This window comes from Sciurus carolinensis, chromosome 2 (assembly GCF_902686445.1).
Source record: "Sciurus carolinensis chromosome 2, mSciCar1.2, whole genome shotgun sequence".
Classification (NCBI taxonomy): domain Eukaryota; kingdom Metazoa; phylum Chordata; class Mammalia; order Rodentia; family Sciuridae; genus Sciurus; species Sciurus carolinensis.
The window spans coordinates 50904427-50918365 of NC_062214.1; the positions used below are offsets into that span (position 1 = coordinate 50904427).

Here is a 13939-nt window from a genome sequence, read left to right on the forward strand (position 1 = left end):
ATGAGCCTATTGTCCCAGCTACTCAGGAGGCTGAGGTGAGGATTGCTTGAGTCAAGTTCAAGACCAACCAGGGCAACATAGCAAGATCATCATACCATCTCAAAAAACAAAACAAAAAATGTAGTTAGAGATGATCAGTTGTATGATACTGTACCTTTAGTCAATGTTACTGTATCATACACTTAAAACTTTGTTAAAAGGATAATTTCACGGTAAGAATTCTTACACATTAAAGTAAAATAGTTTTTTTTAGAAAGCATAAACATGAAAAAGAGAATGAAACAATATCTGTAACAGTTTAAGGGTTATGTCACTCTTCTGTAATGTCAAAATCAGAGATGAACCCTTTATGATTCTAGCATGTGCTAAGCTGCTGTAGGTGCAGGATTTGGGATAGTCTCTGTGTCATTTGTAAGAATTTTGGAGGAGTTGTTTCAGACTGGATCAGAGAGAGAAGTCCCTGATGCTTGTGGAGTCTGAGCTATTGACTAAAGCTGGGCTCTGCAAGATGCATGAACTGCTGCCTCTGTGATGAAAGGGAAACATTAAAGACTTGAACCCCAAGTGTGTGACCTTCTCAATGTCCCAGGGCTCAAGGTCTGCACTACTACAATCATTTCTTTGATATTTTAGCCAATGAATGATCACTATGATCAAGTCCAATCTTTTCTTGGATATCACTGCATGGTATACAAAATAACTAAACTTACTTGCACTTTATTTTTGCAGTACTGAAGACTGGACCTAGAGATGCTCTACTACTGATCTACATTGGGAATGTAGGGCTGGGGCCCTTTTTAAAATTTTTTAATTCTGGAACAGGGTCTTGCTGAGTTGCTTAGGTCCTTGCTAAATTGCTTAGGGCCTCCCTAAATTGCTGAGGCTAGCTTTGAATTTGTGATCCTCATGCCTCAGCCTCCCAAGTCACTGGGATTACAGGCATGTGCCACTGTGCCTAGTTTTACTTGCTTTTTAAAGAAAAGGTTTCGTTGTTTACAAATCCCAACCTGTAGAATCTTTGGATGGCATATGAAATGCTGTTTATCTCCTCTTTTTTTTTTAGGTCTTTCTTCTTTGATAGCTATGAAGACTATCCAAATCCTTTCTCTCTTTCTCTCTGTCCTTTATAGGTTTGACACCTACAGATCGAAGAAAGAGAGTGAACGTCTGGTCCAGTATTTGAATGCAGTGCCTGATGGCAGGATCCTTTCTGTCGCAGTGAATGATGAAGGTTCTCGAAACCTGGATGACATGGCCCGGAAGGCAATGACCAAACTGGGCAGCAAACACTTCCTACACCTAGGATTTAGGTACTGCCTCTCACCTTCACCTCTCCAGAACACGAGAACACTGAAGCAACCCCATCCCATCTAGAATAACCTTCCTTTCTCATGCCCCCAGGCTATGCCACCCAAATAGTGACCTTGGAGGATGCAGGGACATTGTCCATCTGCGTTGGACATATTTGGGGATTGTTCATAAGGGCAGCCTGGTTTTTCTTACAAGCACGTTCCACTGTTAAAATCTAAAAGTCTTTGGTTTTCATGAACCCATTCATTCATTCAGTCACTTATAAAATATTAATAAAATGTCTACCAAGCATAAGAGTCATGCCCCAGTGACACAGTTGATTTTCATTTTCCCTTTCTTTAGCAAAAGATTCATGTTTCACCTTGGGGATTGGCAGACAGATTTTTAGAAATTTTGCATAATATCTCTACCCAGCCAAACACCCAAGGAAAAGGGACCCTTTGCTATGTTCCAGTGTATATTTTATTTGCTTTGGATTGTAGCATGATGCCTGACATTGGTGTGCACATGCATTGGCACCAAGAGGAAGCTGTTTGCCCTGCACTAATCACTTCTTTTTATCCTGTTCAGTCAGTTCTCAGCTCAGTAGAAAGTTGAGATTATCTGTCCCATGGTTATTTGGAGTCCACAGTGCCCTACCCTCCAGCTCCTCAGATCTGGGGTGAAATCAGGGGTGGGCCAGAGCCTTTTCTTCTCAGAACTCAGCAATTTTTCTGACTGGACAGAGATTCCCTGGGTAAGGGAGGGCTGCTCCAGTTCCAGGGTGCGTCTCTAACAGCCCTGGGGCTGCTCCTTCTGGAAGGGAACTCAAGCAGGAAACTCACGTAGCCAAAGATGACAATAATTCTTGGCACTGTGAGACTCCTTTGTTAGCAAACACTCCACACATTTCCATTTCATTGTTTATAAACTAAAAGGACAATTTATTAATTTATAGTAGGAAATAGAACCAAAAATGACTGGCTACATAGCAGGGCTTCAGCATAAAATCCTAATGGCTAAGGGCCCAAGATCTGGCATTGCATGGCCTGAATTGGAGTTGTGGGTTGCACCTCCTATGAGGTGTGACCACAGGCAAGTGACTCATCCTCTCTTTGCATGGTTCCTGAATCTGTAGAATGGGATATTGCTGGAATTATCTCAGAAGGCTTGCTGGGAGAAGTACATGTGATAATATGAGCAAAATATTTGTCATTCTGTCTGGCACAGAATAAGCACTAGATAAATGTAAACTACTATTCTTTTCTTAGAAACAAGAACCACAAGATGGATGGGTGCCTGCATTTTTTATCATGGCCAGTCACATGGGCAAAAGAGACAGAAGGCCAGGAATTACATATGAATCCCTCATTTATATGGAGACATACTTCCAAAATCAGCATCCAAAAATCAGTAGAAACTCTGAGACTCGGACCCTTGGTTAGCTTATTTAGGAAATGGTTATTGAACAGATAATGCTGCGAGGCACTAGGCTAGCCAGGTGTGCTAAACTCTGAAGAGAAGGCAAAGGTGAATGGGAATTAGTGATATGGCTTGAGAGAGCACAGAATGGAGAAGTGTAGTTCAGTGCAGATTTATAGGTGAGAGGAGGCCAAGCAGGTGCCCCACAAATAAACTAGCAGCTAGAGAGGCTCATCTAAAGAAGTGGTGGAGTCCAGGCAGCTGCATTGTATGTGAGAAGGTGAGGGCTAAGGGACAGAGGTAGGGGAAGGCACAGAAGGGTCTTTGGCTCTGTGATAAGGAGTTTGTTTTTTATCCGAAATGCAGTGGAAGCCATTGAAAGATTGAAGCAACAGGTGTGGATGTAGTTGAACCCTCAACCTCAATTAAACACCATTGAATAATGACTTACTTTCCAAGATAAGCAATCCAAACACAAATAACAAAAGCCATTCAATGCCCAAATCTATTGCTATCTCATAGTAAGGGAGAGGCTACTGTAGGAGGAGAAAATGTCTTTCCTTTTACCTTTCTAAAATCTTGGCGGGGCCCCTGAAAAAGATCTGGTTAACAAGAGAACACGCATACAAATGTCTTTAGTATAATAAATTTTACATTTCCTTCTAAAGGAAATGAAGGCCAGAAGAAACAGTTCAACTGGAATGTTTTTATACGAGGTTTGCTGAAGAGTGGAGACTCATAGGAAACTGTGATAGGACAAAGGTATGAGCTCAGAGTAGAGAACCAAGGGGAAGCTGAGCAAGGCCTATCCATTGGATTCTTCTTGGCGTTCCTCTGTCTTTGGAGATGAGGATGCTCTTTTCTTCAGGCACAGGGAAGACACCCTCTCAGAGGGGTTTATCACCTGTTATAGGGGAGAAGAGAAAGGTTAAAGAGTCATTCCTGCTATTTCTCGATTTCCTCACCTTGATGTTGAACATGCCAAGGTGCCATATTTTGGGGATAACGTGTCCTAAAAAGTGTTCCAAACCTCATAACTGCATTAGGCATGATGGTGAACACAAAAATGGGGCAAGAAAACCCTCCTGCTTCTACAGTGCTTGTTTCATGGAGGAGAGATGGTGTACAACTTTCCAAAATCATAAACCCTCTTTTTTTTCCTTCCCTTCCCTTACGAGTAAGAGACATTTGGTTCCTCTCCAAGTCCCAAAATGTGTGTCAGGGTGGTCAGTCACATTAGCCTGTGGCATTTTTCCTCGAGCTCAATTCTTAGGGGAGAGTGAACATGAGAGAAATAGCCTTCCTCTCTTGGATCATGCTTCCTAAGCGAACCACAGCACTTGCTTCAGGACATAATTGAGCTTGGTGGGTGGGAAGGTTGGTCTGTTGGCCTGTTTGTTGATTGTGATTCATACCCATCTACTGCCAGCAGGGAGTCGAAGAGACTCACAACAAGCAGACACTGACCTAGCCAGGCGGCGAGGAAGCCCAGGCAACTGCTTGTAAAGAAAGACTCCTGTTTTCCTGGAGGAGGGAAGCCCCCAGCAACAGGGAGGGAGGCTCAGCCACTTGAGGCTGTTTCAGTTCTGCTCTTAGTACAGGCTCAGATGAGTGGAGAAGTTTATTTTTTTGTGTTTTTGTTTCAGACACCCTTGGAGTTTTCTCACTGTGAAAGGAAATCCCTCTTCTTCAGTTGAAGACCATATTGAATATCATGGTAATAAATGGTTGGCAAGAGGACTAGTCCCCTCCAGTGTCTCTCTGACCAAGAGGCTTTGGCTCTTTCTGAAGGACCCACTTCCTTCAGAGCGTGGCTGACTATCTGCCAACACCCTGTTGAGCATCCAGCCATTTAACTGACCGTGTTACATGGAAGTGGCAAAGCCCTGTGTTGATGGAAGGTCAATTACTCAACCATAATGTTTATGTTTTCTAAGATGTCTTCATTGGCTTATGATAGATCATAGACATGGCATAGAAAACAGAACTGGGGATGGAACTAGCAGGGGTAATATTTCAAGCTGAAAAGACCTGTGGGTGGTCTTTATCACAGATGCCAGTCTTTCTGCCCAGTGAAGCTTGTGGCAGATGCTACTAGTTCTAACCCCTGGGGCAGTGGGGGAGCTCAGATCAGGAAAAATAATGGGACTTCAAAATCTGCATTTATGGAAACACTGCAACTGAATTTTCAAAACTGAAACAAAACAATGAATAATGATCTGCTTTCCAAGTGAAAGAAATGACCTGATTAAGGAAAAAAATTATCTTAAATTGTTCAAGAGCTATGAGTACAGAGGTTTTCTCTGCCGCAGAACCCCAACCTTCTGAATCTGGGCATCTATCTGATTGCTAAAGTGTCTGATCTCTCTGACAGGACACCGAGGCTCTGCTGCTGCTCGGGTTTTCAAATTGTTCAAGTCAGAACATGGGGAATATTTCAACGTTTCTTCATCCAGTGAGTGGGTTCAAGGTGAGGAGTTTGAGACAGACTGGTAAAGCCTAACACTGGATCAATAGTCAGGAGTCCTTATATGTAGAACAAGGTGTTTTCCCTTAGGAAGCTCATGGGAACACATGGTAAAGTCAACTAAAAATGTGCAACTTAATGCCAATCACCCAAAAGAATGTTTTCTCACTGGTTAATTTGAATGCCATCTGAATAGGGGTCCATAGTGTTTAGTTTGTTTCATGGAATATTTTTCTCCTGTCAGGGGATGGTGTTGACATGGATAGAACATGGAATAGAACCTGGAATGAACCTGGCCTTCAAATAACCCATACAACTGGGCAGGGTGGCTTGTGCTTGTAACCCCAGTGACTCAGGAGGCTGTCAGAAGGATTGCAGGTTCAAAACTAGCCTCAGCAACTTAGGCTTAGTTAGACCCTATCTCAAAATAAAGCATAAAAAGGGGTAGGGATATGGTTAAGCACCCTTGGGTTCAGTTCCTGGTACACACACACACACACAAAGTAACCCATACACAGTGGCTACAGAAAGCAGCAATCCTGGTGGATCCTCACATGATGGGTTTACAGATGGATTTCATTGCTCCCTTTTTTGTTTATTTGCTTTGGCAGTAATAAGAAATATATATTACCTTTATAAAAAAGTTAATAAGAGGACTGGGGAGAGATAACTTAGTTGGTAGAATGCTTGTCTCGCAAGATAAGGCCCTGGGTTCAATCCCCAGCACCACACACACACACACACACACACACACACAAAAAAGTCAATAAGAGGTGCTTTTAATTAAAAGGTGGGAGAGTTAGGAGATTGGCTGATGGTTTAGAAGATCCCTTCCCCCAGTTGGTGCAACAATGGTCCTCAGTTCCTATTGTGCCAGGGGTGCTTAGGACCACACTGAATGTGGCTGCCCTCATGAACAACTTCCTGTCTAATCTGGTCTTCACCTTCTGCCTAGATGTGGAGTGGACTGAGTGGTTTGATCATGATAAAGTGTCTCCAACTAAAGGTGGGGAGAAAATTTCAGACCTCCGAGTTGCTTACCCAGGAAAAATCTGCAACCGTCCCATTGATATACAGGTACAAAACTCCTAATAATCAAGGAAAGCTTTATTTTAAAGAAGTCTCTATAGATCACTAACTTGGGGCATTATGACTTTCATGATCCTCCTATGATGTAGGTAAGCCAGAGGGTATCATTTCTACCTTAAGGTTATTAAGGCTTATTACCTGCCCAAAAGCTGGGCCTCCCACTTTCTCCCAAGACCTGCTTCTGAGTCCCTCCCCTACTTAACCCTTCTAAAACCATGGCGAGATGCCCTGTGAGGCTTTGGTGCCTAGCTTACTTCTTGGTTGGTTTCCTTTGGGCCCTTGACTACACAGGATGCTGCTAGGATTTGGGGTGCAAGCTGAGCCCAGCCCAGAGAGTAAACACACTCACGGCCACGGCCATATTCTTCATCAAGTTAAATAAAAGCCAGCATTCAAAGAATGAACAGTGCTCACTCAGGATGTTCCCTTGGAGTTTATTCTATCCAAAGGAGATCTTGACCTTTCCTGTTGGCTCCATCAATAGATTATTGAGTTAATGCATAGTGCTTGCAATTCACTAGCTGGACAGGTGGGACACTGGCTCCACGGACATCAGGAGAGACAGGAGCCATAGGCAAAGTAAATGGGTTTCATTTCCTGTCACCTGGTCTTGCTCCAAAGCAAGAACTGAGGCCATTTAAATGCTCAATGTAGAATTAGAAGTCATTTGAGAAAGGCTATGATCTATTTTATCCTCTCCTGAGTCAATAAAAATATAGTAGGCTTTCTATCTATGGGTTCCACATATGTTAATTCAACCAACTACAGAATGGAAAAAAATTAGGAAAAAACTTTGTACTAAACATGTGAAGGTTTTCTTTATTGTCATTATTTCTTAAAAGATGAAGTGTAACAACTATGTAACAATTACATGGTATTAGATATTAAAAGTAATCTTGAGATTATTTTAAAAAATAATTAAATTAATTAAAGTATATGGAAAGATGTGCATAGGTTATGTTCAAACACTACACCATTTATATAAGAAAGTTGAGCGTGGGCAGGTTTTCATATCCACTAAGGATCTGGCACCAATTCCCTCTAGATACCTGGGAGAGCTGAAAGTGACCAATATTCGTATAACACTTTCTCCCAGATCATCCAAGCAGGTCATCTGACTGTGCTTTCCCACTCCCCACATGTTGTCTGGGGCAGAACTTTGGCTGTCTGCCTTGCACCGGAGGAGGGACCACTTAACCAGGGGAGACACTCTGTTCTGACTTAGCAAAGGCCAGAGAAAGCTTTCTAATTATTTGCCTAAGGTGCCTCCTTTCCCGTGGCTCCAATGTTATTGAGAAGGATTTACCCAGATTAGGTTGCAAGTTACAGACTCTTCTTGAGTCCGACAGAATCAAAAAGCGCCCGATTCCCCCAAAGCACATACCTCCCAGATTTAATTCTAATTTTCTCTTGCACCTTTGAACATTCCAGTTTTAATTCTGAAATAGCCATAATCTTATCTCTCAGGTTCACTTGACCACAGGAAGTCTAGTCCTTTACTAGCCTCCCCTCTCCAAATAGTTCTGGAAATTCTCAAAGAATGCTTCTTGGTCTACAAATCCTGATGTTGGCTCTGCCAGCCATCTGGCTCCAGACCTTGTTACTTCTCTGCCAGAAAAATAGCTTTCCCAAAACATTTCCCATTTTGCCATCTATTCTGTTCCCAGCATGACATAGGCCCTTCCCTGAGTGTCCCAAAGCACAGTTAAATCTAAGCTAAAAGCTCCACCAGGCAAGCCCTTCCATGGGGACCCATCCCACAATCTATCAACACCCTGTGCAGCCATAGCACAGAGCCCAGCATCCTTCAATAAAAGGGGGTACACTTGACAATGAATCCAAGTTCACATTATCAAACAACTTGAGGTACAGAGAATAATAAATAAAAGACCCAATGACAGTTGTCTCCCTTACCAAGAGGCTTGGGTCACTCTTCCCACAATGAGCATTCTTTAAAAACATTTTTTTAAGCATTGTAGCACACATTAGTCCAAAACTCCCAATTCCAGAATAGCATTTTAGTTTTTCCTTGGCAAAACCAAGGCTAGTTGAGGTGTTCCTGTACCTCTAAAGGTGAATCCAAGTCTCCATCTCTAGAAAATGCTGTCACCCTGGGAGGGCAGGTTAACCCCTACTCCCTGCCAAAATCTTTCATCAGTAGTGGTCCCCAGACTTAGAGCATCTCTTTATACCGACAAGAGGTAAAACTGGTGATGTGGAATATTCTCCTAGTTGTTTCTGAGGCTGGAAAAGAGAAGTCAGCTTTGTTCCATACTCACAAGAAGAGGTGAGAGAAGCAGGATTTCATCCTTTTTAGAAGAGCGACAAACACATCAGCCAGGCACTTAAATGCCCTAGCTCATTACTCACAGGTGAAACTCATATGAAACTGAACTTCCCACATGCTTATTTTTGCCACTATGGGAAAATCACAGTTTGCTGTGGTAACCTGGCACCTCTCACCTTCCCAAGGACCCTGGAGCTCTGGCATGCTCTTCTTCAAGATTGTGCCCAGAGAAGGCACCTTGTCTTACACACAGTGAGTCTGTAGGCTGCCTGCTCCACACTGACATAGTCATATCTTCGTGGGAGGGGATGTCAAGGACATCTGTGATCAGAGGAGACAGGTTAAGAAGAAAGAAGCAGTAAGATGACATAGTTGACCTCAAATAAGCCTTTTCCACAATCTGATATTTTGTGGCTTTCCAAAAACAAAACAAAACAAAACAAAAAAAGCCCTCTGTTTCCATGTCTTTGCCCTTAAAACCCACCCTTCCCTGCCAAATATCCTGGGGGATACAACATCAGGTAGCCTTTGTATTCCTCTGTCAGCTGACTCAGTAGCTGGAGGTTAACCTGGTGGTCAGGAAGATGAATGTGAAAGCAGGGAATCACTATTCTATTCTGTCACTTGTGAGCTTTGGATGGACTATCCACAGTGAGGTCCCCAGGGAGCAAAATTTAAGGTGGCACTTCCCCTTGGGTGCTGACTCTGCACTTACATGACCTTGAAAGTGAGTGTCACCTTAAATTTTGTGCCAGGTAACTTGTTCACAGTCCTGTCCATACATATCAATCTAATTATTTAATTTAGTGCCTTAGTTTCCTCACATACAGTAGGGAGAATAATCATTCCCTCATGGGATCATTTGGTGAATTTAATGAAACAATAAATGAAGTATCTGAATCATATATATATATATATATATATATATATATAAAATATTATTTTAATCATTATTTACAAGAGTATTGTTTATTATTATTCATGAGCAGAAATAACAATGAAATTTTACTTTAAACCAGGCACGGTGGCACACACTTATAATCCCAGTGATTCAGGAGGCTAATGCAGGAGAATCACAAGTTCAAGGCCAACTTGGACATTTTGCAAGACCCTGTCTCAAAATAAAAAATAAAAGGGGCTGGGAATGCAGCTCAGCGGTAGAATACTCCTGGGTTCAATTGCCAGAACCCCCCTGCCAAATGTATCCAGAGCAAAGATCCTTTTCACTGAACAGTGATAGAGCCTTTCTTATTCTTACCTGATACTAAGGTCATTCCTTAGGTTAGAAAGAGGAAAAAAAAAAAAAAAAAGAAAAAAAGAAAAAGAAAAGAAAGGCAGCAGAATTGAGTGAGTGTTCCCTTGAAGTTATTGTTTGATTTTTTTGTCTTCAAAAAACGCCCAGCTGTGTTGCATGATGTTCTCAGGCCCAGTCCTCAATATCATGGTGTCATCTGCTGAAGGAGGCTGAAGAAACTCATCAGGTCAGAGGAGCTGGGCTTGACAGATGACCTTGAGCTCCCATCTGAATTTTCTGAGTTTAGCAATTTCCTAAGAAGAACCAGTTTATACCCCTGTCTCTCTGACTGCCACAGAGACCACCCAGATGATGGGATGTTGGGGATAGTGGGAATGAGAGTGTAACTTACAGGCAAGGGCTGAATTTTAGCTGTGAATTTTAATTGTGCACATCCAACCACAACAGATCTGTTGAGTTTAAGATGTTTCCTGAAAAGCTTTTTTTTTTTTTTTTTTTTTTTTTTTTTTTGAGGTTGACTCTATTTTCCCTCCCTGTTTCTCCATCCCTGGTCCCTTTGGTTTCTGGGCCAGAGACTCTGACAGCTGCAGCCCTTGCCCTAAATTGCATGTCTCTGAATGACAGTCACAGTCTTAATGCAGACACACCCTGGCTTTGGGATGAGCCTCAGCTGGCAGGGACTGTGCTCTACTCTGTACCCACTCCCTTAATTCTCTACCAGGCCTTGTAGCTTCTTGTGTGTCAGTCCCATCAGCTGAGACTCTCACTAGGCTCTGGGCTGGATGCTGGATGCAGGGAGATGGGCAAAAACTTGCTCCTTGTCCTCCCAGACCCTGAAGCAGTAGGAAAGGGCAGGTATTTGAACAAGAACATTAACTGTGTGCCCAAGAGGGCAGGGGTAGAAGGAACTTAGAAGCCCCATTTGTTTAACTCTGTCACTTTCTGGCTTTGTAATCCTGAACAGGTTACTCAGTTCTCTGTGAGTCATTTTCCTTATCTGTAAAATGAACAGCAATCTTACGGTTTTGCTGTGAGGTAAAATGAGGTATATGTGAATACTTAGCCCCTTCTCTGCAAGAGTGGTTCTCAAAGTTTACTGCCCACTAACCTGGGCAGCTTTTAAAAGCCCAGATGACCAATGATTGTGTCTGCTGCAGCACAGACACAATCAAATCAGACACTGAGGATGGAGACTGCACATGAGGATTTTTAGGACTTCCCACTCCCCGCATGCCGGGTACGGTGGTGTACACCTGTAATCCCACTGATTCGGGAGGCTGAGGCAGGAGGATTACAAGTTCTAGGCCAGCCTGGGCAACTTAGAAAGACCCTCTCTCAAAATTAAAAAAAAAAAACAAAGGACTAGGGATGTAACTCAGGGGTAAAGCACCCCTGGGTTCAATTCCCAGCACCTAAAAAAAAAAAAAAAAAAAAAGAAAGGAAAGACTCCCTGTGTCTGATGGGGCATTATGTTTGGGCATCAGTGGATTGAACACAGGGAGTACTCAGGAAATAAAAGTCCACCCCTGTGCATAGTGCTGCTGCTGGTTGTATATGCTGTAAGAAGAAGCCAACCTCAGTCCTGAGAGCCTGCTTGTTGTAGATACTCCATGAATGTTCACCACTGATGAGCAGTTAACTCACTAGTTTGGGTTTCTAGTACTATAGGACGCTAGGCATTTATCCATTTGGAGACTTCATGGTGTCTTTCTTATAACAAAACTCATGCAGATAATTGTCAGGATAATAATCTCAGGCACTGTAAATAGTTTTGCAGCAGGGACAATTTTAGACTTGTAAGTATATATTGAGAACATTAATCATCACCTTCCTTTTTTATAAAAAAAAAAAATGACTTTGCTCTGTAATTTCCATGCCATTCCCAGGCCACTACAATGGATGGAGTTAACCTCAGCATCGAGGTTGTCTACAAAAGAGGCCAGGATTATAGGTTTGCTTGTTACCACCAGGGCCAAGCCTGCCAGAGCTACCGTGTGCGGTTCCTCTGTGGGAAGCCTGGTAAGCAGCTCTGTGTTTCCTTGTTGGGGACAGAAATGCAACCAAGGCTCGTTCCTGAATTTGTGAATTTGGATGTCTGGATCAGTTGCCTCCAGGCATCACAGTGACATGGTGCTCTTGTTATGCACCTGATGCAGAGTGTTGGTATGACACAGGAGCAGTGAGAGGGTCCTCAGAGTTGGCAGCAGACAGCAGAGCCTCACCCTACTCATAACCCTTTCAGGAAGGGGAGGGTGATGGGCCTGGTCCACAAATGTACAGGATGCAGATGGACAGAGCAAATCTCCCACAGCTCTCCCCTGCAGAGATGTGTAGCTCTTTGCATTTTTGGGTGCCATTATTTCAAACCCAGTTCCCGAGGTGCTTGTTAGGAGTGATTGGCAATGGCCAGTTTGTTCTGGGATGCACTTGGTCTTCTGCAGAAGGCAGTCATTAAGGATGAGAATTCTGTAGGGGAGAGACTCAGGGCTACTGTAAACAATAGTTGAGAGGAGCTATATTTGTTTTACATCTTGAGCGAAGTGGGTGTGGTGAGGTGTCCACATTTAACTCCAGCTAAGAAGTTAGTGGAAAATTCCCCTGCCCAGAGCTAATGAATGGTTCTTTTCTGGTTGAGTTTTTGTTGACTTCAAAAACCTGTACCAAAACTGGGGTGGAATCAGCCTGGTGATTTGGGTTTTGGATAGGCAAACCTGGCATTTACTTATATAGGGAGGGGAAGGAAACAGATGGATAGCCAAAGTTTGCTGAGAGCTCAATCCTTCCTGTTTTGGGTTACAGTGAGGCCCAAACTCACAGTCATCATCGACACCAATGTGAATAGCACCATCCTGAACTTGGAGGACGATGTGCGGTCATGGAAACCTGGAGACACCCTGGTTGTTGCCAGTACTGATTACTCCATGTACCAGGCAGAAGAGTTCCAGGTGCTTCCCTGCAAAACCTGCACCGCCAATCAAGTCAAAGTGGCAGGTAGGCTTTCATGTACCCCTCCTAGGCTAAAGCCTGAACATTGTCAGGCTTAAAGTCAAAAAAAATCACTCAAATCTGTATTGATCAGTTATGGCCATAATAAAGCTACATAACAAAAAAAAAATCTTAGAATCTCATTACAAGCATTTATTTCTTATTCATGCATTTGTAGGTAGTCTAGGTGTGTTAGTCAGCTTTCTGTTACCATAAAAAATACCTGAAATAAATTAGCTTAAAAAGAGGAAAATTCTATTTGGGCTCATAGTTTTTTTTTAATTTGTTCTTTTTAGATATACATGACACTAGAGTATATTTTGACATATTATACATATGTGGAATATAACTTATTATAATTAGTATCCTGTTCTTGTGGTTGTACATGATGTGGAGTCGTGGAGTCATATATGAACTTAGGGAAGTTATGTCTGATTCATTCTACTGTCTTTCCTATTCCCTTACTCCTCCTTCCCTTCATTCTTCTTTGTCTAATCCAATGAACTTTTATTCTTCCCTTCCTCACCCTTATTATGTGTTAGCATCCACATATCAAAGAGAACATTCAGCCTTGTTTTTTGGGGATTGACTTATTTCATTGAGCATGATGGTCTCCAGTTTCATCCATTTACTGGTAAATGCCATAATTTCACTCTTATTCATAGCTGAGTAATATTCCATTGTGTATATAGAGTACTTTTTCTTTATTCATTCATCTGTTGAAGGGCACCTAGGTTGGTTCCATTCCTTAGCTATTGTGTATTGTGGCTCATAGTTTTTGTGTTTTCAGTCCATGGTCAGTTGGCCCCATTGCTTTTAGGTCTGCAGTATGGGAGCACATCTTGGCAGGAGACATGGTGCAGGAAGCTGCTCACATTTCTTGGGCATCCAGGAAGCAGAGAGAGAGAGAGAGAGAGAGAGAGAGAGAGAGAGAGAGAGAGAGAAAGAGAGAGAGACAGAGAGACAGACAGACAGAGACAGAGAGAAGGGCCAGGATCTGAATATCCTCTCTAAGGGCAGGTCCCCAGTAACCTGACTTCTTTCCACTAGGCTCCACTTTGTAAAGGTTCTACCACCTCCCAATTGTACTATAGGTTGGTGACCAAGCCTTTCACTTGTGGGCCTCTGGGGGACACTAAGGTTC

General features: G+C 42.7%; 1 protein-coding gene across 5 annotated transcripts in view; it reads left to right on the forward strand.

Moving 5' to 3' along the window:
* Positions 1-13939, forward strand: part of Cemip (cell migration inducing hyaluronidase 1) — a 175975-nt gene that overhangs the window by 104707 nt on the left and 57329 nt on the right. For all 5 annotated transcript variants that reach the window (XM_047542051.1, XM_047542054.1, XM_047542052.1 and 2 more), the window contains 6 exons: positions 1131-1310; positions 4359-4429; positions 5087-5182; positions 6135-6256; positions 11697-11829; positions 12610-12801. In XM_047542051.1, the coding sequence (XP_047398007.1) occupies positions 1131-1310; positions 4359-4429; positions 5087-5182; positions 6135-6256; positions 11697-11829; positions 12610-12801 (794 nt within the window). The remainder of the gene's footprint in view (positions 1-1130; positions 1311-4358; positions 4430-5086; positions 5183-6134; positions 6257-11696; positions 11830-12609; positions 12802-13939) is intronic.